Source organism: Fringilla coelebs (genome assembly GCF_963513975.1).
Source record: "Fringilla coelebs genome assembly, chromosome: 6".
Lineage (NCBI taxonomy): Eukaryota > Metazoa > Chordata > Aves > Passeriformes > Fringillidae > Fringilla > Fringilla coelebs.
This window is the reverse complement of record NC_140034.1, coordinates 24,354,274-24,379,528: the sequence shown is the minus strand read 5'-3', so window position 1 is coordinate 24,379,528 and position 25,255 is coordinate 24,354,274. Positions and strand designations below refer to the sequence as shown.

The 25,255-nt window shown below is 37.9% G+C and overlaps 1 protein-coding gene across 1 annotated transcript in view; it reads left to right on the top strand.

Moving 5' to 3' along the window:
* The window catches only part of MIPOL1 (mirror-image polydactyly 1), a gene marked incomplete at its 3' end in the record, with an annotated part of 150,329 nt that overhangs the window by 84,019 nt on the left and 41,055 nt on the right, over positions 1-25,255 (top strand). The window contains exon 9 of the mRNA XM_084207570.1: positions 19,707-19,801. Within this exon, the coding sequence (XP_084063696.1) occupies positions 19,707-19,801 (95 nt within the window). The remainder of the gene's footprint in view (positions 1-19,706; positions 19,802-25,255) is intronic.

The window sequence follows — 25,255 nt, the reverse complement described above, 5'->3', positions numbered from 1 at the left end:
TGAAGAGAGGTTGTGTGTCCTAGATGCGGCAGTGATACGGAGGTGGCTCTGGGTGGTGAACAATGGCTCCTTCCACTTCAAACGCGCCGAGAACTGCTTAAGGTGGGGGTATTGAATGGGCTCCTGTAAGGCAGTGACAGTGAGAGGTTGCATGGCTTCGTCCTTCATTCTTTATAATGAAACAAAATAAAGATGTGCTCCCTGTAAATGGAGGGATATTTTCTCGTCCTTCTTTTCATTCCATCCGTTGCTAATCATACCTATTTTTTAGATTCATGCTTAGGAGATGAGGCTGGCCTTGAGACAGATTCCCTGATTTTGTCCTTCCATTTCTGGTTTGTAAAAACATTAAGCCGTTACTTACCTTCCTAACAAAGTGTTCTTCGTAAAATTGAATTCCTAAAATTTGTGTCAGTGTAGGAAAATTTTCTAATCAATATTCTTGATTTAATCTTTGTTCCTTAGATATGTTTCTTTCCGTGGTCTAACAACTGCAAAATGTGTCGGTTACAATTATACTGAAGGAAAGATTAAAAATGGTTAGTTTAAATTATTGTAATTTTCACAAACTTTGGGAAAGTTCCATTCTGTTACAATAACGATTTAGTTCCATGAAGTAATAGTGACATAGCAAGATACTTGTGTCATCAAATATACTTTGAATTTGTCAATCAATATTACTTACTGTGGGCTTTTTACTGAGTGGTGAAGTTTACTGTGGATACCAGCAGTTAGTTTCAATGTTTGTAGCATAACTATTTCAACCTAAAGGCTATAATTACAATAACAATGATATTTATAGCTACTAGGAAACAATTATACCTGATCATAATTCTCAAAAATATAATATAAGCAGGGTTACAAAAGATTCTTAAAATAATAAACCGATAAAATAAAAATGTTCTCAGAGGGTAGGACAAGCAAAGAGTTTAGCTAGTAACCCTGTCCATGGAGTAGTTGCCTAGGATTGAAAAGCCATTGTTGATTACAGACTCTGACCTAGCAGTTTATCTAAGATACAAACTTTGTTTTATATAAAACAGCTTGCTTCCAGAGAAACTGGCAATCAAACTGCCATTTGGTTGATGTTAAAGACTTTTTGTGGAAGGTTATATACCACCTAGATGCTGGATAAAGTTCTCAGAATTTTTCAGAATACCACAGTGCAGTAAATTAAAAAGAAAGCTAAGTTTTATAATATGTTGTATTTTAAATTTGTGTCACACTGTGAGGCCTCAGCAGACAGCCCAAGTATTAAATAATGCTTTTTTGACTGTAGAAGTATCATTTTCTTGAAGCCTGAGAAATTAATTAATCTTCATAGGAAAGATGAAGTTTATTAATTCTGCCAACAGTAACAACTTATTAGAGACTAGACCAGAAAGAAACCCCTTGCCCCTACTCTGACAACTTGTGTTGACGTCAATGGAAGCAGCTTTGGGGTCTAAGTAATTAAGTCCAGTGAACTGCAAAGACTCATGTGACATCATTTTGACAGTTGTGGTTCCTCTTTAATTGTTTCCATTTCATAAGGTATCACTAAAGCTTTGCTGGAAGATTTTATTTGATTTGTTTTTAAATTAAAATTTAAAAAAAGTCATATTGATGGCATCTCCATTGAGCAGCTACTGTTATGTTGCTAAGGGCTGGTATGCATTAGTGGTTTCTTTCCCCTCAAAAGGTGGAGCACAGCTGGATTTCCATCTTTGAGTAGTGGTAGAACTTCAGTGTATCTTCATAGATCATGAACTGAGACTTCACTGAAAAACAGTAGCTTCTGGGCCTGAACTCGCAAACTGCTTAATTTTGGGAGTCCACTCTTTTGAACTATTTCATTTCACTGAATGAGTTATTAATTTTGTTAACTCTGATACTTCAATAAAATTTAGGATATATCTTTTGTAGAGAACAGTTTGATTTTACCAGCTGCCAGGATTCTGGGCCAAAGGGCAAAGTAATATTGGTATAAATGAAACAGTCATAATTTACAGGTTTTAATATAAAAATCCAAATTTGGTCATTAGGGACTTCATTGTGAAATACAGAAAAAATGTGGTTTAAGAAAACAAATCTTGATTTCTTTAACTTGTAGTCTCAACACTTTTTCTTGCCTCTTTGACCTCTGGCAGTAGTAATGGTGGATATTAAAACAGCAGTCCATTTCACCCGAGGCTATTGATAATTTAGTCATCAGAATCAGTTTCTTCTAAACAGTGTCTCTAGGATATAGTTTCTCCCTCCAAGGGGAGTGGTCTTTTGTTAGATTATGTAAATGGAGAAACTCATTCATTACCACTGTGTTGCTAATTCGTGCCTTAACCTGCAGAACCAGGCATTGCATGACTCTTTTCCTGCATACAGCAAACATGAGAAGCCACTGTTCCTGCGTTTGCTTTAGTTCTGGGGAGAATTGAATGAAAGTAGATTCAAATCAGCAGGGGATTTGTTTGTCAAATTTTGCAAATCAGGCTGCAGAAAATGGAGTTTTACAAGCCCCATTCAGCAGTCCAAGATATCAAGCTCGCTTTGGTTTTCAATATAACATTCATACCACTCTTTCAATCTTAATTTTGATTGATTACTTACCAGCAGAAGTTTATACTGAAATCTCTCCTTTGTCCTCTTTATCCCTTCCTCACCTTTTCATTCTTTCCATGTCAATTATTAACACTGTGACGTTACTTGTTGCTGCAGTAACTTTGTTTCAATGCAGCTGTTGCCAGGTGAATTTTCTTGAGGGCTTGATTGTCACATTTACAAAGATTTTATGAGATATCAGAAAAGTTTTTATTTGGCCAGCAGTCTTCAACTTTACATTCTCCGGGAACTGGCCTGTGCTGTCTCTAGATATTTTATTTGAAAACAGAATACAAAGGGAAACACAACGTTGGCTCATGGTTATGTATGGTAGGTTTTGTTAGCAAAACCTAGATAGATACCAAGGAATTGAAATATATTGGATTAAGTTCACTGGGACAGATTTGCTGCAGCCCTGGTGAAGGGGAGGCTCACAATGGCTCAGCAGACAGAATGTGTTCGATTCATGTGTTAATTCAGATCTTGGGTCTGTTTTTCAGCTGGGAAGTGTTGCTGTAATTAGGTGGTGAGTCAAAACTGTGTGTTACCAGGCTGTGACTGTTGTAAGACCCGGGACCAAAGTCCAGGTGCTTTCAGCTCCCTGTCAGCGTGCCAGTGGCCACACAGTACACACCCTCAGGTGCTTTTCTGCTGTCAGAGTAGGGGCTGGTGGTTAATTCTGCAGAGATACGCTTCTAACTGTGACCAGTTCAGAGGCCTGAACTGGCCATCTCAACTGGAGGATTTAGGCAGCAGAGGCCCTTGTTGAGTACCTGCAGTTTGACAATTCCCTACAGTATGTCTTGGCTGAGGGCAATGAAACAATGCTCATCACCATTTTCATCTGTAAGGCTTCAACTTCCTGCTTGCTTGGTGGTACTTTCTGCCATAGAAATCCATGCAGAACACCAGCTCTGAAGAATTTCCCAATCCTATCCTGAATTATCTGCCCACATTGGATAGAAACCTTTCTTCAGATCTCTCCCTATGGCAGAGGAGCTCTATCAGTGCTAAAATTGTCCTCATTGGCACAATCTAAAACTGCATTGGTGGACCAAAGCAGAGTGAGACCAAAACTTTCCTCTGTCCCCAGTCCCCCCCCACCTCCTGCCAGCTCACTCATGGATGACAAACAAAAGGCAAAGAGCCAAATTTTGCCTTCTGGGGGAAAACCCAGTGCAACGGCTTCAAAACCCTGCAAAAGTAGAGAGAAGCAGCTGGAGAACTAAGGAGAGAATGAAAAGCAAATGAAAAGCCATTGCTTAAAACCATTCCTTCTCCTTTTCTTTTCTCATTATTTTTGTAATTCTTCCAAAAGTAGAAAACTGACAACTCGACTCAGTTTTTCTGTTTATTTCATAGTGCGCTGTGGATTGCTAATAATAGGTGGGAGTATGTGTGTTGAAGGAGCCATGCCGATTTTCTTGCTATAATGGCATGTTTTTTCCTTTTGAATCTGAAGTGGGAACAGAGAAGTACATTGCTTTGATTTATCTCAAAATCAGAGTGTATACTGTAGTGTATTTTTCTTAAAATATAGCTACCATGAGAGGATATGTTTTTACTCATCCTTGTTACTGCAAAATTTGGCTAGTTAATTTTTTCCTGTGTCCCTTAAAATGTTGATAGTTCCTGTTAATTGCCCCAGTGCCTACTGATGAGCCCAGAACTGATTTTCGAGCTTCCTTACTTAAAGCTCAGAGAACAAGCTGCTTATGATGACCCAACAGAGACATAAGGGAGGTCTATGAAAGGCAGAGTATTCAATCAGCCTTAATCCCTGCTTTCAGTAAAGCAGTGTCTTTAAGTACAGACTAATTAGTGAATAGACATGGTTGTAGGTTCTTGTAGACATATCTTTTGTTGGCTTGAGATGAACTGAGCGGCTAATAGAAACGGTTTAAATAGAAATGGTTTAAAATCTCTGCTTTGCTTTTCTTTCAATGCATTTAATAGGGTATCAAGATGAGAAAATATAAATCAAAGCAGGAGCAAAAGTAAATATAAACTATCTGCCTACCTATGTTAGTATATTCCATTTAGATATTATTTCCATTTAGATATTGGGACTTACGCTTGTGGCTCCCAGTCCTGGCCTTCTTAAAGAACTATTCATTTTATAACCTTTGACATATAGCACTACGAGAAAAGCATGTAGGTTTTTTACTGTTACAGTAATGTATTATGCAAGCATTACTTTGCACTTAAATAGTATGTTAAAGTCATCAATCATAAAGTGATCGATCAAGATAAACATACTTCCCCCATTTTAGTGCTAGGGAAACTTAATTCCAAGAAGTGAAGTGAATATCCTTAGGATTTGATTACATGCCTGAGACTAGAATCTAACTCTCTAGAGAGATAGCCCCCCTCTTTAATCATTTCTTTATTACATATTGTATAATAAAATTTCCCAACAGGTAGGAATAGCCATCTGCACATTGTGAAGTCATTTATGGTAAAATTGAATGCAAAGAGAGGCATATGGGAAACTGAGTGAATGATGACTGACATCTAGTCATAGTCACCTGAAAGAGAAAGCATTTCTCAATCAGCAAGACATTAAAAATAAGTAAGAGCCTTAAAAAATTAGAAAAATTGTGGTGGTTTGGGGTTTTTTCCTGATTATATTTCCCCTACTGTTTGCATATTAAATGACCTTGACACAATGCAGATAGGAAGCAGACATAGCAACTTACTGTTCTAGTCATTTTCTAAAATTAACCATATATTCCAGTAATATTCAATAACAGAACCTTGGTTATTGAAACGCATAACCTTTTTGCTGCTTTTATCACCTGTATTATCCATAGGAGATAATTACTGCAAAGCAGCTGGCTGTTGATTTTAGAGAGCATCAATTGTTCTCCTGTCCCAGCTGTTGGCTAATAAGGACAGTCAACACATCTGTTTCAACAGCTGGTAATTAACAAAAGCCTAATTGCTGCAACTCTTTTAACAACAGATCTATGAAAGAGTAGGGATGTGGAGGAATATTATTTACTCTGTTCTCGGCACTTTCTGTGACCAGTTTCTTTTTCCTTTTTCTACTTTGAATACCACTGCCTTTGTCTGACACACTGAATGGCAGGACAACACAATATGGTAATCCAGAGCTTAAGTTTTTCAGATCTCTGGTGCTGTTTCTTATTGCAACATTTCTTTACTAAGTTGCAAGATGAAATGGATCAAAAGCATTTTGTGGAGTCTCATACAACGGAGATAATCTACTACAGTATTCTTATGCAACAGGGCTGCCAATCCAGCAGCTTCCAAAAGAAAGTAATAGGTTTCCCTGTTTGTGGATAAGTTTAATAGCTCTTCACCCTTTCCCCAAAAAAGTGTCATCATTCTGAAAGTGATAGTTATTTAAGAATTCTTTTACTGCTCTTCAGATGCTTTGAAAAATTTGTTGTACAGACAGTCTTTTTTCATTCCTCTGATGAGACCCACACATGTTTTTTAGTTTAAAAGTAAATGGCAGGTGGCACCTTGCACTGCAGAAATATCTCATTATTTTATTGCTACAGAGTTGGAGAGGATTCTGCACAATGGTTGTCTAAATATCTACATTTATAGTATCAGTCATCAAACACTAATTCAAAGGCGTTTCTCTTAATTAGACTTATCCTTGGGTACAGCACACATGTAATTGGAATACTTGTTACTAAATAGAGAGAATGCATGTATACAAATACAGGGAAATGTTAATCCCATTGAAGTCAACAGTGAACTTCTGTTGGCTTCAATGGGTCAGGATTTTCCCTGCAAAAACCAAATTTTCTTAAAAGCCGGAGACAAATTTGGCATTCATTGTGCTACCCATGAAAAGAAAGTATTCAAGCATTAATGGATCTATGGATGAAGTATTATGCAAGTCAGGCATGTATTACAGATTGTGTGAAAGACTTGAGTAAATAAAAATTTCTAAGAAATAGCGTTTAAAGTGGTGTTTTGAAGTGATAAACTGATGATGAAAATTGTGATTCTTTGGTAAAAGTTAGTCAAGATCACTTGATTAAACTTGCCTTACTAACATTTCAGTTGGCAAATGTTTCTGTACACTGAGTTCTTAATTGTCTGCTGGGTATGTTGAAAGGTGTAAAAGAAATTCTGCTCAAGTGCTTGCCATTGACAGAATACAGATTGCATAATTAAAAATATTCTGGCAAGACGAGTTTAGTTCAGCAGGTGTTCAAGTTGAGAAATGTCTAATAGGAGCAAAAGTAGAATACATACTCTGAATGACTAAAAACAAAAGCATTGGTTAAATTTTAAGATAGTAACACAGATGAGTGTTTACTCTCTGGGTTTATCATGAAGATTTTTTGTACACAACAATCTTTGTTGATCAAAATTATGTTTCCACTGTTGTACAAAGAAGAAAGAAATAAACATTCTGTATTAGATTATACTGTTGAAAATTGCTGGAAGATTTGATAGGTGAGAAAAATGTTTATATTTTCAGTGGATTATATTATTTTATGTCACATGTTAGCAATTTTTAAGAAAATTATCATGGATAATGTATCTCTTTTCTCATTCACTTCCCTTACTCCAAAGATTACAATATTACTTTTTTTCACAGTTGAAAAGTAGTTGAATCTTAGTTGCAACACAAATTCAGGCAACTAAGCACCAAAACGTACATAGGAACTGAAAAAAATGCTTTTACCCAATGCAAAGATCAATTAGAGTCTAACTGAATAGATATGCAGTAGAAGGTAATATGATTACATCATAAAATAATTAGCAAATAGATTTTTAACAGAAAGGAGCAGTAATCTGTAGTATCAGAACATACTTTTGAGTCCTGAGTGAAGGTAACTCACCTGTGTCAACAGATCTAACAGTATAGCATCCATAACAAACCATGGGTGGATCCATTGCCTGCTGATTTGATAGGAAAGTGCCCTCTTTTGAATTTTCTCCTGTACTATTTTCAGACAAATGTTTTCTATAAAGACTTAAATGTATGTGCTCACAAACACTTCTATTTGCTTTTCTTAGTTTAAATCCTTACTCTGAGTTCTACTTGGGCAGAAAGCATTGCTGTAAGATTGTGGAGAAAGCAAGATTCAGGGAGTTGTTCTGTTCAGAATCAACTACTCAGACTCAATAAGACTGATCCCTTTTACACAGCTAGCATGGCAAAAATAAGAGACTGAAACTGTTCTAAACTATCTGTTGAGGATGCTTGCATCACAGGAGACATGATGGTGGCTTGTTCACAGTGTCTCAGAAATTCATGGTCACTCCAGTTGCACAAGTAGCTCAAGGTCAAGCCAGCCTCAAGTGCAGACATGGAGCTCCTGTCTTTTTCCCAACACTGCTAAGCATGACATAATCCAGCTGGAGAAAGAACTCAAATTGTCTTGCTATATTGTTTGATAAGAACTTCAGATATTAAATGAGAAGTACTAACAGACTTGCATTTGAGAATGTCTTAGTATTTATGCTCTGGACATCTCCAGTGTGGGGCATACTCATGGATTCTTTCTTATTCCTAAATTTCCTGATAATGGATACTTTTATTCAATAATTGTTTTTTTTTTCTTTTCTTAGATGTAACAATTGCTTTTGAACTCAGCACTTTGATTCTGTGTTTCTTTGTATACAAAAATATAGAATAAATTTGAGTATGTATACCTGCTAGTCACAAGGTGAAGACCACAAAGTGAAGTAATAAACATTAACTCTCAATCTCTTTCCTGCCTTCCCTTCTGAAACCTGGAAGAGTAATATGATGTAACTGGGCCAATTCATATTTATAGTCCTCTACAGACATGTGGCTTTTTTGAAAGAATTTTAGTTAAATTCTGATAATGTGATTAGACACTGCTGCCTTCTGCAGTAGTACTGTCTGTCAGGAGGTAACAGTCATTCTGTCTCTTTGTGTGAAAGGTTTTATTTTAGAGAGTATTACCATTTAGCATCTGTTATAAGCTTTGAAGCATAACTTGTTAACTCCTTTTTCCCTAAAGTTACTACCTTGCATGCTGGATTTTCCCCTCTTACAAAGAATGAATTATTTCAATGACGTATTTTCTTATGGAAAGAGCTTTGTGATATGTTGCAGAGTGTCTCAGTTGGACGTTTCTGTTGGTGTCACACTGAAATCAGAGGTGACAAGGGCAACTAAGTTCAAACAGTAATGTAATGACATCTTCTATGTCTGGACAAAGCCAAGGACTTTACTATAAGGAGGAGTCTGCTGTAGAGGTTGAGTGATGAAGAAAGGTTAGAAAAATTTGCCTTTGATTTGAGGAAGAATTACTCCTGCATCCTTGAAGTGGAGATGTGGGTGATACCTGTTTAACAGCTGAGTGTCTCACCAGCTTACTGAGAAAAAGTCAGATTTATCAACCTTAATTAAGTTTATTAAGCCCTTATTAATTGACAAGACCAGTTATCTGAACACAGACTAGTAACAAAAATAGGATCAGGGCATGGACTTGTGCAGTGATGTGCAACCATTCATGCATTCTTTTAGAGAACTCCCTGGCATCGTTTTAACCCACTCTCCCAGATGCTGCTTTTGAACCATACTGTGTGCTAGGGCCTGTGGCCCTTTGACAGTCTGGTGTTAGCAGCCCTTCCTTTTAGGAAGGTGAATGGAAGAGAACTTTAGACCATTTTTTAACATGAGTAAAGTCATGCCAGTAGATCTCAAGGTTGGAACATAATTTCTGGTCTGTTCTTTTTAGCAATAGAGAGTTGGGTTCTGTGGTTAGTTTGGGGTCTGTTAGTGGAGCCTCAAAAATGTGCCAGATGGAGAGCCCTGAGAGCACACAGTTTCTGGCTCCTGCACAGATAAAACATGTCTGGCTGTAATACGAACTTTTTTCTGTTATTCTGCCAGTTCAGTTCCGCCCCAAACTGGATACGACACTTTTGGGGCTGAGGGTAAAGTTGTTTTTATTGAATAGGTCTTTGTTACCACAAAGCTTCTGAGACAACATGACATTACCTTTTGGATCATGTGCTGACAATTTGCTGTTTGTGGCAGATACTGACTTCAAATCATAGGTGGCCAAAGTAATTTTTGTGGACAATGGGTTTATCATGGGTGCTGACATTTGAAGCTTTCCCAGAGTAACCTGCCAGTAGGACTCAGACACCACCTGGAAGGTTTCTTCAGCTCGCTCCAGCTTACACAGTTGTTTCCTTCTTGATTTTCCCTGAGAAGATTGCCAGTAAAGTTTCATGTATAGTACAATCATCTTTATGGTATGAAGTCAGGCCTCTCAGAGTTGAGGGAAAAATGTCTGTTATTAAAGTAAATCAGAGACTGTTTTTATCCTTTGTTATAAACTTATATTTGGTAACCTGATATGTCTTCAAGGGGAGTATCTATTTTCCAGTCCAGTTACCTATAGAGCCATGAAGAGGTACATGGTTAAACTATGCCCAAGACAATATCCTTAATTTTACCTTCAAGTAAGACAAGTTTCTGTGTTGCTGATGTTTTTCCATTGTTTATTTGAATTTGCACTCTCCAAATGGAATTTTAGATGAGAAAAAAAGTTTGCGATGTCACCAAGGCCTAACCTTAATTACAGAACATGAAGTAATGTTTCCTTTCCACAGGTCCAGAGCTGTAAATGTATTTAATCTGAGAAGTAAATAAACTAATTTACATGTGTTATTTTCATATAGATTGTAAAGCCATGACTATTGTGCAGAAATCGCAGTCGTGAATGGGTATTTCTCTATTAAAAAAAAGTATTCTTGATTGTTTTCTTGTTATATTCTTTTTACAGTGTACATTGTGATTTAGCAGTGAGTCAAGTATCTACCTACCTGTATACAGAGTCCTATCTAGTTGCTCTTTCAAGCACCCCCAGCCTGTGTTCTTCTGTTAATAAAATCCCTCCTACCAAAGGTCAGTGTCCCTGCACATGGCGTTACTTATGTGCAAAGCCCAGTCCAGCTATGAGTGTGTATTTTGGAGCTGTCATCCTTGGAATTTTCAGGGGCCTTTTTGTCATCCACTATGGTTATATCTTACCTAAAATAAGACTTATAGTATCATTAGGTAGTTACCCATATGCATGGTAGGCACGTATGATGGTATCTCTGGGGTTTTTAACCTTCTATGCCAAAGAATGGAAACCATAAATGAAATCGTGACCCTGGCAAGTCAATTGTAGTTTTGTGTCAACCTCACAAGGGCAGAATTCCAAATGAATCACCCTCACATGCTAAATCATTCTTTAAAATAAAATGCTTCCATGTATTACTCTCACACTCTTTGGGTCACATGCCTTGGATTGTCCTTTGAATAGGTAATTTTTCCTGCAGTTTTCAATATATCAGTATACTGCTTGGAAAAAGTATAGCTGATTACAGAGTAATACTGCAGATGATGAAGAAAATTTGTCTCATCATATCTAAGGTTAGCAAATCCTTAATTCTCACTGAAAATTACCATGAGCATTGCATGTAGATACTTTCTTACATAATGTGGTAATTGATGAATTATAGAATCAGGTTGGAAGGGACTTTGAAGGTCATCTAAGTCCAATCCATCTGCTATGAGCAGAGACACCTTTCACTAGTCCAGGTTGCTCAGAGCTCCATCCAGCCTGGCCTTGAACACCTCCAGGGATGGGCCCACTTCTGTGGGCAAACCTGCCTGTAATATGTGCTTGTAAAGGAGCAAACTGCTTGTTCAGTACTGCTGATACTGAGCTTCTTCCCAATGTAGTGTGACCACGTAGCACAAGAATAAGGCATCACATGTCAGGCATAATGATATTGTTTGCTTTTATTGTAATAAAATTAACAAGATACACATCTAGTCTCTGCAAAATTGCTTTGTATTCTTTTGTTTTCTGTCTCTGAGCAGTCAAAAGCTATTTGGTGATTTTTATTTCCTTCCAATTGCACAATCTGTGTAGAATTTGTTGTGACCTGTTGCTAACGTCCCAGTCACAACAGGATCTCTTAGAAATTAACAACCATGCAAGCAATGTTCATCTGGTATGATAATGTATTCTCACTGGGGAATTTGTTGTGATGGAGACAAGGGTCTAAATGTCAGATAGTGACATCTCTTACAAGTCTTCCAAAAAACCCCTTAAAAATATTAAATTAGGGATAGCATAAAGGCTGAGTTGATGAAGGTGGCATAAGATAGAGGTGAAGCACAATGCTTCTTGAAAATTATAATTCCATTTTTTCTTTTAAAAAGAAGATATTTGGGTTAAAATTTTTAATTCCAATAAGAGAAAACATTAATATATTCTTTGTAAGGTAAATGAAAATCATAGAAGTTAAAAAGCCACTGTTGATGCTCTCACATAATGTGAAAGCCCTTATTTCAGCTCCCTGATCCAAGTTCGGCACCCTCAAACATTTTAATGGCTGAATTCTGGAGTTCTTCTTCTTTTCCATGACATATCCCTGTTTGGATCTGCTTTTCACATACTTAGCCATTTAAAAAAGTATATTTTTCTCAGTTGCGGAGAGAGAAGAGACACAATGATAGTCACCAGAACCGTGGATAATTCACACGACTTTGGAGCAGTCTCACTGGGAGGAGTCCACCAGACTGCCCAGAGTGGGTTAATGCAAGAAGCTGGGAGTCAGCATTAGGTTTCTGCATTCAAAACAAATAACCTAATCACAAGGCTGGGGAGGAGCTCTTTCTTCTCTCAGAATTCCTGTCTGACATTCCTCAGAAATACTTCCATCTAAACCAATGTATCTTCACAATGCAGTGAGAGAATGCTTTTTATTTTTTTAAAAAAAAAGTTTCTTTACAGCTATTTATTTGGACCAACAGTAGTATTAGATTGTAGAATAAAATATTATGATTAATTGTTTTATCCTGCTCATAAAGGTCATGTTTGCTGTTGAGATACCTTTCCTTTGTGCCCAAAGGGTATGTCAATCCGGGTGTGGTTGTGGCAGAGGGTTGGGGAGGGCTGCAACTTGAAGGCTGTTAAGAGTTCCCACAATTGCCACCCGTATCCTGAAATTCACATACACAGATAACCTTCAGCTGGTTCTTTATGGTATTTTTCTAGCTGTAGTGATCCTCCACAGCAGCGCAGGTCCATCAGGGATCTGTAATACAGTTACTCCATTTACTCTTAAGACAGGTTTAGAAAAACTATTTCTGTTAGAAAATTGTGTGTTGAGAAACAACTTTGCGTGAATTTCTAATCATTTTAGTTACTATTCCAAACTTTTCTAGCTTCGTTTGTCTCCCAGAAGTTTTATTTGGTGAATATTGAAATCTACATTTCAAACTTCAGAAATAAAACATTTATATTTTAAATCTTATATTTTAAATTTGGACTTATTTTTGTTAATTATGTATTTCATGAATGTGTCAATATTTTCTAACTACTATAGTAAGTTCTAATTTTACCTTTTAATTTTTAAAGTCATCAAGGCCAGCTGATACTTAAATGCAAGTTGAAACACTTTATCTAATTTTCTAGGTCAATGTGTCCCCTTTGTATTGTAATGAAACAATTTGACACTTCAGCAGGGTGATTAAAAAAAAAAGAGATTGCTTAGTGTGTTATTAGAGTGCTAGCCATTCTCAGTCCTCTCGTTAGCTGAGTCTTTTTCTTGACCCTGAAATCTCTGATCCCTTAATTAATGAGACAAGTGCTTATATTCCTTTCTAGATCAAAGCATTACCTGCTTGTATTGTTGGTGAAACAGTTTGATGTGTTGACACTTTGATATAGAAAATAAGATGAGCTGTTGTAATCTGCACTAAGTAGCAGCTGCTAATGTAAAAATAACAGAACGGTTAGAATTTGGATCTCATATGTGCCACAACATGACCTGCTCTATCAGGCAGTATGTGTTTCTCTTACTGACATGATGTGTAAAATGTAAAAGCATTAAAAATAGTGTAAGATTAAAATATTTCTTCCATTTTTTTTTACAGAGTTGGGGTTTTTTGTGTTCATTCTAATTCAGAATGAAAGAAATCTTTATTAGCCTTCCCAATCTCCTGTTGCCCTGAGAAGACACCTGAGCTCTTCCTATCCAGCCAGCCTGCTAATATTCAGAAACACACTTTCTGCCTTCAGCAGAAACATACTTCTTCCTCACAAGAAATGGGAGCAATTCTCTGTTGTCTGTTTGAGGCTAGATTCCATTTCAGACCCCAGATAACATAGGACCTAGAGTGGAAAGACTGCCATTTTCCCCCTTTACTGCCATTTCCCTCATTTACCCCTTTGCAGCTCTACCAAATGTAAACAACTGAGACCATAAATTATAGAAATTAACTTGGAGACTCCTCAGATTTCTCACACAACCTTCTTCTAATCCATGGGACTATCCTGTGTCAGCAGAAAGCAAAATGCTGGTAGTGATGATTACTGAGTGAAGGAATAGTGCATTAAACTCGTGCATTAACATGTATCTCAGCCAAGGGAAATTGTCCTGGGTAGAAAGGGTGCCCATTCTAATTGAGTCAGTTATAATTTCCATGCAAATAAAGTACAAATAAGTTGTCCTCAAGAAGGATACTTATTAAGCAAGGAAGTTATGTCTTAGAAAACTGGAGATATAGAGACAAATGAAAATTGCCTGAGGTTAAGCGAAATTTGCCCTTGGAAAGGAAATTGAAACAAATAATAGTGTAACAACTGAAATGAGAACAAGGAAAGAGGAAATATGCCAATGGTCTGAGAATGGCATGGAGATCAGGGGTAATTCTGGATTAGATTTAAAAGTGTGTGGTTTTAATTTTTGTTTCTCTCAGCATTGAGCAATGAAGAAGCCAGCTGTGAGGACAAGGGTTAAGAAAAGTGAATCTATGCAAATGGAGTACATGGCAGCTGTTCAGTAGATTATTGTGCTTGCATTGTGTTAATGCATGGATTCCATCCTCAGTTCTGAAAGAGCTGGTACCTAAAAATTCCAGGAATGATAGTGAAGTTCTTCAATCAATCTTATGAGGCCGCGTGCAGTGTAATATGACAGGGAATTAGCAGAGAGAGCATCTATATTTAGAAGGGGGGAAAATGTAACTTTGACAACTGTAGAGCAGTTAGTCTTTATTTTCCATTCTTCAGAGTAAGTTTGGAAGGAAAATATTTTTAAAGCATGGATCCATCAAGAGGGAATTGCAGTACAGTTTTCATACAAGAGTGATCATGCAAGAATTCTTTGATATGATAACTGATTATTTAGACAAGGAAACTTTTTTAATATAACCTGACACATAAGCTTATAGGTTGTGCCATATGGAAAATTATTAATTACAGTGGGGAATGTGTATATTGTTATTTTACAAGCAGGCACAAGCTTAATGTGGGAAATGCTGCTTGCTGCTCGTAGGGTTCACCCAGCGTCTCTTGTTTGGAAGAATGGGCACGTTTAGCTCATGTCTGTCTGCAAAATGTCATGTACCCATGAAGGAGATGAGGGATTAGTCAAAGGCAATAAGGAACTAGTTAGCAGGAAGGCAGCAGCAAACAGATTTGAAGGAAGAAATGTTAAGGTCCAAGGATTTCACTAGTGGAATTTCTCTCCAATTTCTTCCCAGCTGGTGCTGAACCAGTTTTCTTTAATGCTGTCATTGAGAACCTTTGGCAGGAAGAGCAGCAGTGTGCCAACAAAATTGCTTGATGATACAGAGCTGGGAGTTGTCTTTAATAAGACATGGAGATATTATTAATACAAAGTAGGTTCAAGCTGTCTTGCAGAAAGATTGGGATGGCCTCGAGTACTGGAAAAACAAAAGCAGTGGGGTGGGATTTTGGTGCCAAGTGTAAGGTATTATCTTTTCAGGATGAATAAAAGTTTCCACTGTCAACTGGGTAATACCAGTGTACAGAACAGGCTGGAGGGTGACTGGGAGGAAAGAGAGTACAAGAATGTGTCAGGTGAGAGGTTTCCACTGGCAGGAGTACAGAGTACTGAGGAGAGATGCATTTAAATTGATCAGGGTAATGAAAAGCTTGCTTAGTGAAACGTAATAGAAAAAGTGTTTTGTTTAGCCTATCTCAGAAAGCAAAAATAAATGCTTATTATAAATATATATATATTAATATTTATGTTGTCTATAAATGCATGAGAAAATAAGTAAATTAAAAATAAAGCTATGAAACTTTATTAGTGAAGTTAACTGGATTTTTTCCTTTTCTATTGGATATTGAAAGGTCTTACAAAAGCCATCTCTCACACAAAGGTGAGGATCCAGAGAGAACCTGACAGCATAGGAGGCTGTGTGTTCTTACCGCTTTCAATTTAGATTAGAGTTGAGGGCGCACATATTTGCCCTAGAGAAATTAGGAAAAGATAAAAACTAGTTTTGCCCTCTGTTTTCCTTTGCTTATGTCTTGTATTTTTCCAGACTTTGTGGTAAGAAAACACGTGATATTGTTCCTTTAAATGTTTTGAAGCAAAAGCAACAGCAAAAAGATCAGTACCAAGATTTTCTTTAGTTGAAATCAGCTATTTTAAGTTTGATAGGTAGCAATTAGGTTTTATATTTAATTGGAAAATATAAATTTTCACCAAAAAACTGCTAAAATGCAAAATGGGAAAATAAAGAAACAACAATTCTTATTTGCAGGAACACGGATAGGGGGACAGAGAATGGGAAAGGATGTCTTCACATTAAACCAAATATGAAATGCAGGAGCTTCTGGACAAAACAAAATCTTCAGAAATGTTTTTCGCAGTATCCAAGTGATCAGAATACCATTTCAGGGTTAAAAAGGAGCTTTGCTGACAGTGGCACCTATACCAAAAGGTGACAAAGCTCACCTATTTTTATGGGAAACCACCACTAAAGGAACCTGTGTGTAATTCTTCTTGCTTCTTCTTTACCCTACCTTCCAAAACAATTTAATCAAAACAAATAAATTTCTGTGAAAAGTTCTGATTTCCACAGCTTGACATTTTCCAGAAGAACAATATTTTGTTAAAAAGTTCTCAAGCAGCTATTGTTATTACTAGAGGTGAGCTCATGCAGGATTTTTGCCATATGCAGTATGGATGGATTTCAATATACATTTAGGAGTCTTCCAAATTCTTTATTGAAGAGCAGATGCCATTATTTTAGTTAGCAATTTAACTTTGTGATGAGCACTGTTTTGCTTTCCTTCTTCTAGTGAAGGAAGACATCTCTGCCTTGACTCATTTATTTGTGTTTACCACCCTTCAGGCCTGTGAACAATGGGTCATTTTGTCGCATGGCTGCATGCTGTGCACAGAGACTCTTGTGCTTGGATTTTTGTTGGTGTCATGAAGCTCCCTAGTATCAACTCCACTGGAAGTTACTGAGGAGGCTAACAGATGTCTATTTTTCCTCCCTTCACTTTTTGTAGCTCTTGGGTTTGTTGGTTTTTCTTAAATCCAAAGAACCTGGTTCTGCTGATATTTTTATTGGTACAAACCCAGATGCAAACCCAGTCAAATCAGTGCAGTTTTTTCTGCTGAAAAACTGACACAAATAATAGTTTTAAGACTAGTGTCTTTGACTCTTGTCCTGAACGGCAAGTGGAACATTAGGTGTATTTTTTATGATACTCTCCAAAGAGACTAGCCGTTAATCTCTCTGAGTAGGTGTGTCAGCTGCAAACATTTCCTTCCAGTCTACCATTTCAATCACACTTCACAGTACACTGAAAATTGGCAAGGATGTTAATTACTGGCCTCTAGAACAAACCACCTACTTTGATTCAAGTGTGTTTTCCAATTTTTAAGAATGTTGTTTCACCTACAGAACAGTATAATTACAGAAAATAGCTCGGTTTGGCTAACGTCTTGTGTTCTGTGAGTTCTGCTTGCAAGGCAGCAAGCTACACCAGGCAAGAGGCTCACCTGCAGAGGATTTTAACCTCTTTCTGACAGAAGTTAGGGCTTGCCAGCATGCAGTACATTGTTTTCAGTATCAGAAGCTAAAAACCACTGTCACTCAGATGTTAAACATTAACGCTTTCTGCTTTTAAAGCTGAAGGAACGCCCCCCATATAGTAAGAAAGTTTTTATTCACCAGGGAACTTCCTGTTAAAACTTTATGGATGTCTCTTACAGGAGCAATTACAGCAGTGGGTCCTGTACCTGGGTAGTGCAAAACCCGGGGTGCAACATGACCCACCGAGCAGCACGGTTCAGGGGCTGCTTGTGTAGCTGCATTTGTGCAATGCAGTGTTCAATAAAATTTGGCAGGAATCAGCCAAGTATCCAGGACATGATTAATCAACCAGCAGAATGAATTGCCCATAGATGACTGGGAGTTGACAGTAAACAGTAAAACACCTGCCTTGAAGACTTGCAGTCCTAAGAGACAAACAGGAAACAGAAGCAAGCGGGAGCCCTGTTTTAGGAAAGAGATTTTGAGGCATACAGGCAGAGTTGTTCATGATTATACAGTGAGTTTGGCAGGCTTAGAGGCTGAACTATGTGCATTCCCCTTCATGGGTTTGTAGCTCATATAACAGGTCTTTAATTCACCAAGAAACTTTTCCGCAACACTGTCCTGAAGAGTTGGCAGAATCCACAGTTGGCATTTCTCACACATGTGCCTCTTGGTTAAGAGCCCTACAATTTGTACAATTAATAACTTACACCATGAATTAAAAACATTGGAAAACAGCCCAATGCTCAGGCTCATGTGTCAAGGAATTGCTGTGGAAGCCTGATCTTATTTGTTGTTGCAACAATAAATCACCCAGATTTATTTGTATGGTACCTGGGCCCTCAAGGCAGTCCTGCAGTGCTATTGAAACTGGACTTTTAAAATTGATGGTGATTAAGCTAGAGACCCATATTAAATATGCATGAATACTTATTTCTCCCTGCCTCCTCTTTAACTGTAAGGCCTGTTGGGGCTGGCTACCTTCCTGAATTACAAGCCACATGCTGCAATTTCCATTATGGTCATGAGTCACACTCCCTTCAGTGTGAATCAAGGATGGGAGGGGGAGTGTCCGGTGGGGCTCACAGATGGGAGATGAAGGTGATTGCTCAAGGATTCCCTCACCCCTCTATAAACCAGATCCTGGGTAAGAATATACCCAGATCCCAGCGTGTGCTGTCGATGCCACTCTCTGCAGTCCCGGCTGGCTCATTGCCTGCCACTGCTCAGGGTCCTGGTTATCAGCTCTTCTGCTGCTAACATCAGCCAGGGGCTGCTCCCATGGGAGCTGCCCTGAACAGCTAGGGAGCCATGTGCTGACCAGAGTCACGTGTCAGCAGCTCATGGCCAAGGGTCTCGCTTTACTCTCTATATGTTGGTCAACAGTTTTGCAGTATAGCAACACATATATTTCATATGAAATAGGTTTGCTGATAACCACGTGGCTGAACTGAAGAGTTCTAACCTTAGGTATTCAAAAAACTTTCATGGGAGAAGCCATTCAAAACATAATTCTGCTGGGGGAAAACAAATAGGAAAATTTCAATGCTAGAAAAAGAAATAATATTTCATAAGAATTTAATAGGCTGGGGTAGTGTTCATTTGCTTCCTGGTAGCTGGTACAGTGCTGTGTTTTAGATTCAGTGTGCAAATAATGTTGATAACTGATGTTTTAGTGCTTGCCCCGAGTCAAGGACTTTCAGTGTGTCCTGCACTGCCAGTGAGGAGGTACACAAGAAGCTGGGAGGGAGCATGGTCAGGACAACTGACCAAAGTGGCCAAAGGGACATTCTGTGTGTTAAAACATCACGTCCAGTATATAAAATGGGGGGAGTTACCAGGAAAGGGTGTGATCACAGCTCAGGGACAGGCTTGGCACTAGTCAGCAGGTGGTGAACAGTTGTATTGTGCATCACTTGCCTGTCTTGGGATTTATCTCCCCCTGTCCCTCTCCTTTTTATTACAATTACTCATATTAGTATCATTATTTTTATTATCTCTTTCTTTGTTTCAATTATTTAACGGTTCTTATCTCAATCAACAAGTTTGATTTTCATTCCTTTCCTGATTCTCCTCACCATGCTGTCAGTGGGAAGAAGGAGAAGTGACCAAGCAGCTGCATGGTACTTAGTTCCTGGCTGGGGTTAAACCACAAGACTATGTTACATACAACGGTATAACTCTATGTGTGCAGTTATAATGGTTGAAATTATTGCACAGATTGATGTGTTTTCAAAAAAGTTCTGAATAAATTGGTTATCGGTTGTTTATAATTTCACAGGCAGAATTGATAACTTTGCAACAAGAAAAGGAAGCTGCTCTTCAACAGTGCAAAAAACTGGAAGAAGAAATCCAAACATTGCGTGTCTATTACAGGTAAAATGATTGATTCTAATATGAATGAGTGACTCATAGGGGAAATTTTCTTTACGATGTCTGACTGAGTAAGGAAATGGCCTTATCAAATAGGTATTTGTTGGAAAAATGTGAATACATCAATGAATCAAAGCCTGCATTTCTGCTTTGCTGCTCACCAACCATCCCTTTGAAATAGGAGTCCCTTTCTTATAGCCTGAATTTTGTATTAGTTTCTTCTAAGGGAAGTGAAAAGTTGGTGGTTGATTTTTGCACTAAAAAGCTGTGCTATGACAATGTGATCACTTAAAAACACATGGACAAAAGAACCAGATTGCATAAATGCTTGTTTCTTCCCTGATTGTTTGCACATACCTAACTTAGCCAATATAGGTTTTAAAATAATAAATCTGTAATTCTAAAATACAGGTTTCTTCTTCAACCCCAATAAATGTGCCTTTTAATTCCTTATGTTCTGTAGCAGTATGGAGAATGAGAGAAATACCCATTCTCATTAATTTAGGTGGGCTGCACTGAACATTTGCATGGATCAGTGGCTTTTAGTCCCTAAGGAAAAGCTCTGTGTGGTCTAGTGAAGGAGTTAGGTTGTTTTATGGAGTGATGTTGGGTTACAGCTCTCATTTCATCCTGACCTCCTGTGTGAGAGGGGATACAGAGCTGCCAGCAGGTTAAAGGCAGGAGAATTGGCATCAACACAGCTGAAAATTGTGAATCTGAAGGCTGAATGTCTGTGATGAGGGATGTGGGCTGCAGAGGTAAATAATAAATATAGTGTGAATACTATACTCATTGGAAATAAAGAGGACTAGTTATTTATGTCTAAAAAGCATTTGCAATGGCAGAACTGTGTATGTTTTCAGTGTTTCAGCATTCAAAAGTGAAAAATACTCAGGTTTCTAGAGGTTTTTCAAGTTTCCCCTTCTCATTAAATTTATTAAAACCTTGGAGGGAAGTTTCAAAAACAACTTTTGTTCCTAAATCTCATAGGCATTTATTTAAAGCCTGTTAATAGTGAATAGAAACCCCAAGCAATTTGTGATTATTGCATTTAATGAATTTGGTCAGCATTTAGTGTGTGCACAAATTATGGTATGATTTACCAAGCTTGAAAGAATTTATTATGGTGCCCTTATTACTCATTTAAATGGGATTTTTAAAAAATAAATTAAAAACTAAAATGCAATTTTTTTATTGATATTTTAGAAATTAAGAATTTGCTTGTGTTGGTCTATATACATAGTAGGAGACTTTTCACTGATTTTTGAATTACATTTTTGGCATAGCCTATCAAGTTTGCACTAACATACGATGTTTAACAAGTATAGTAGGCAGCAACAGCCATTTACTTGTGTAAATGCTTTAAATCCCAGAAGTATTAACAATTATGACTTTCAGGAATCAGCATTAGAATGTACCATGTTATTAACTTATAGCTCTTAATTTGAGCGGTCAAAATTTCACTGTAAGTTGGCTGACAGCATTTGCAAAACCTATCCAGAAGGTGTGGGAATGCTCACCTGGTTATCCCCTGGGGCAAGAACCATTGTATCCCTGCTGATTTATACAAGTTGGAACATCTAAAGTAGAAGATTTTATCTCCTACCTACCTCACTGTTCTAGAGGCTGATGTGTTGCAGAGTGGACCCACAGAGTGGCTGATGGAGGTTGGCAGGGACCTCTGGAGGTCATCTTGTCCAGCTCTGCTCAAGCAGCACCACTGAGACCTGCTTGCCCAGGTCCACATCCAGAGGGGTTTTAAATGTCTTTAAGCATGGAGATTCCACAACCTCTCTGTATGGAAACACTGTCTTAAGCATACAAAGACACGACTTGAAAAGCCAGAGGCCACCTGGAGCTGAACTTGCAAGGGTTGTAAAAGGCAACAAGGACTCCTATAAATGCATAAGCAGCAATATTTAATTTTTCAGGCCGGTCTTTTGACTTGATTAGAAATTAATTGCACCATTATGAGGATTCTTATGGACTTCTTGACATTTTGGTTACAGTTTCCTTCAAGTTGCATGAACATCTGCAGCCCTTGTCATCCAACAGTGTGACAGTACTTTAAACACATGCCAAATGAGACAGGAAAGAATATATGTCACATGTGCATAAAGCTTTGGGAACTGTACCAGGCCAAGGGTGGGATGGCCACAGTAATTATGAATGTCAAGGTAGACAGTGCATTTCCCAAGACATCCCAAATGAATGAAAATATGCACTCTGTTTTGGATGTGGAAGGGACACATGTATAGCTGTCTGCTGGGTCTTTTTATTCCCTCATAGTGCTTGCCATGCTATGGTAGTCTAGAATAAGCACTGGGAGTGTTTTTAGACAGTCTGTTTTGAACTGGGGTGGAAGTTTGCTGCTTTGATCCAAGTGAGTTAGCTGTATCATTTGCTGTTCAAGACTGCATTCCCTGGAGTTACTTCTCTTTTTTTGGATTTCATAATTCCCCAGTGAGCAAAATATAGGCTTCCACACATGCTCCAATCTTCATGAGAGCTGTAAAACTGCAATGTGACAATGCCAGGTGCACATTCCCTTCACCTCTCATGTCTTTGCCAGATTCTTACACTTTGTGTCTTAAGCCCCAGCATGACAGAGGCTGAAGAATTTTGCCTCATCAGGTGGCTTTTCTTTTTACTATTAGGTCTTCCCTGGCCTTACAAAAAGCACTTCTCCTATTTTATTCTTTTTCTCCTTTTTTTTAACTGAGATTTCTATGAGTTGTGGTTTAGGAATGGTACTCCCCAATTTAGTGGTCCCACTGAGACTCTCCAAACCACATGCCACTCACTCATTCCCCCATTCTCCCTCCCACTTCTTCCCCTGCAACAGGACGGAAAAGAGAATTGGAGGCAAAAAAGGTGAAGATCAGGAGTTGAGATAAGAATAATTTACTGGAAACAGCAATGGGACAAGAAAATGAACAGTAACAGCAATAATAATTTTAAAAGCATACAAAAGAGAGAGAGTGATTCACATGGACAATTCTCACCCCAACCCAACCACAGGCACACTATCCCAATGGGAAGGAGCCCCTTCTCCCCAGAAAAGACTCCCTTCTTCCCCAACTGGAAAATGTCATGAGATGATATAGAATATCCTCTGGGTCATAGTCATGCTCCCTCCTGGCTACTGCAGAAACTTACCCTGTGCTGGCCAGGACCAGGACACCACATCATCCTTTAACTTAGAAGAAGCAAATTTAAGAAAACAAAAACAAATAAACAAACAAAACAAAAAAAAAATCAACAACAAAGAAAACCAAAAAACTAGAGGCTTCCATTAAAGCATACAAGTAATACCTACATCACTTGTACTTGTGCCTTAACACACAATAACATTACAAGGATTTGGTCACAAAAGTAATGACTGTGTGTGTATATTAACTATTTTGTATGCATACATGTGTAAACAATGACATTAAAATGTGCATTTTTGCACCAATCTGACTTTCACTAACATTAGCATAATAGAGGAAAAGCAAAGTATCATTTTATCATACAAAATCGGGATTTTAGGTCCAGACTATCTGTATGTGTAAGAAAGTACACACGGACATGCCTAAAGGAGGGAAACAAGTGAAGACCTTCAGGGGAAAAAAATAAAATCCCCTCCTATATTCTCCAGAGGAAGGATGCTTGGTATGTAGAATACACTATCCAGATTAAAAGTAAGACGTCTATAATCTGGAGAAAGTTTGACAGAGGGCAACTGGTACAGTCAGGAAACCATAGCATTTGCAATGTAAAGAGAGACCAAGGGTACTGCTCTTGTGCAGCCTGGGAAAGAAAAAATATTCCTTTCTTTGTTGGCTCCAGGGAGACCTAATGGCAGCCTAACAGAGTCTGTGCAGAGGTTGTCAAGAAAGGCGACCTCTTCACAGTGCTCCATGACAACAGGGTGAGAAACAACTGACTTGAATTGAAACAAGAGCACTTCAGACAGGTTGCAAGGGAAAACTTTTTCCACAGGGGCTGTTCATCATTGGAACAGGTTGCCAGAGAGGTTTTACCATCTCCATCCTTGGAGATTTCCAGTGTCTAACACGATAAAGTCATGAGCAACATGACTTTATCTCATATTGAGATCACTTTGAGAAGAAGTTAGGTTGGACTGGAGGCTGCCAGTGGTCACTTCCAACCTCATTATTCTACAACTCTCTGATATGATAGCTGCTGCTGTTTGAAGACGTTCATTTTTTTTCCCTCCAGCTGTGAAAGAAGTCTGTTTTGTAAACCACACTTCTTTTCAGGTGAAGTGAAAAGTGAATCCTAACTGAAACTGGAGCTTCATGGAAAGCCGTAATGGCCTAACCCAAAATTTAAATTAGCTTTTGCAGATATAATGAGGAAACATTTATTTCCCTCTGACTTTTGACTTTTTGAAAAGAAAGCATATTCCAGAACAATTTCAGTCTTTAGAAGGGACTGAGAACTGAAATGGAATTAAAAAGGAGGAAGAAGCTAATTCTGATACATAAGGAACAAGAAGCTGGGTGCAAATAAAGTTTGGCAAGTTCTGTGCTTTTGTTTGTTCTTCTTGTGTTGTCTCTGTGTCAAGTTTCAAAAAGAAAATTGCATTTTCTGGATGCTAACTCAAAAATACATACCAGAAGGTAAAATTTGCATAACAGGAATAGCATAGAGTTTCTCTCTTACTAATATAATTGTTTCTACAGTGCTCTTTAAGCTAGAGATTAATGCAAATCATAAGACCCTCAGTGACCAAAGAAGGCTATATCCAAATACAGTTTTGAAGTACATGGGAGTGTTAATCTACCTCTTTCTCATATATCTCTGTTGTTTGAACATCATCACAAGTTTATTTGCATATTTTCAGTTATGTGATCTGGAAATTTTATAATCAGGTTCCTTCTTCCCCTAGGTTTATATGCTGAGTGTTACACCATATTGGTGTGGAATATGCCTTTGGTCAGTTGGAGTCAGCTGTTCCAGCTGTGTCTCTCTCCAACTTCTCGGGCACCCCCTGCCTGCTTACTGCTGGAGTGAAAAGCAAAAAGGGCTTGACTCTTCGTCAGTGATACTCAGGAATTACTGAAATATCCATGTGTTAGCAACACTTTTTTTCAACAAAAATCCAAAATGTACCCCATACCAGCTACTATGAATAAAATTAACTGTATCCCAGTCAAAAGCAGTATAATGTTGCAAAGTAATTGGAATATGTAAGTTATGGTGAACGTGGGAGAAAAAGATGCCTTATTTTACGTGATTTATGTGGTGGTTCTCAACAATGAAATAGAAGATTAACTTCAGTAAGGCTCCTTGTACTAATAAGTACAATTACCTGAAATAAGTATTTTTAGATTCAAACTTTAAGTTAATATGGGTAATTTCTCTGCATGCAATGCCAGAAGTTTTCTTGCTCCCTAACCTGTTGTTGCACTTTATAAGTTAAAAACTATTGAAGAGATTTAACAGAAT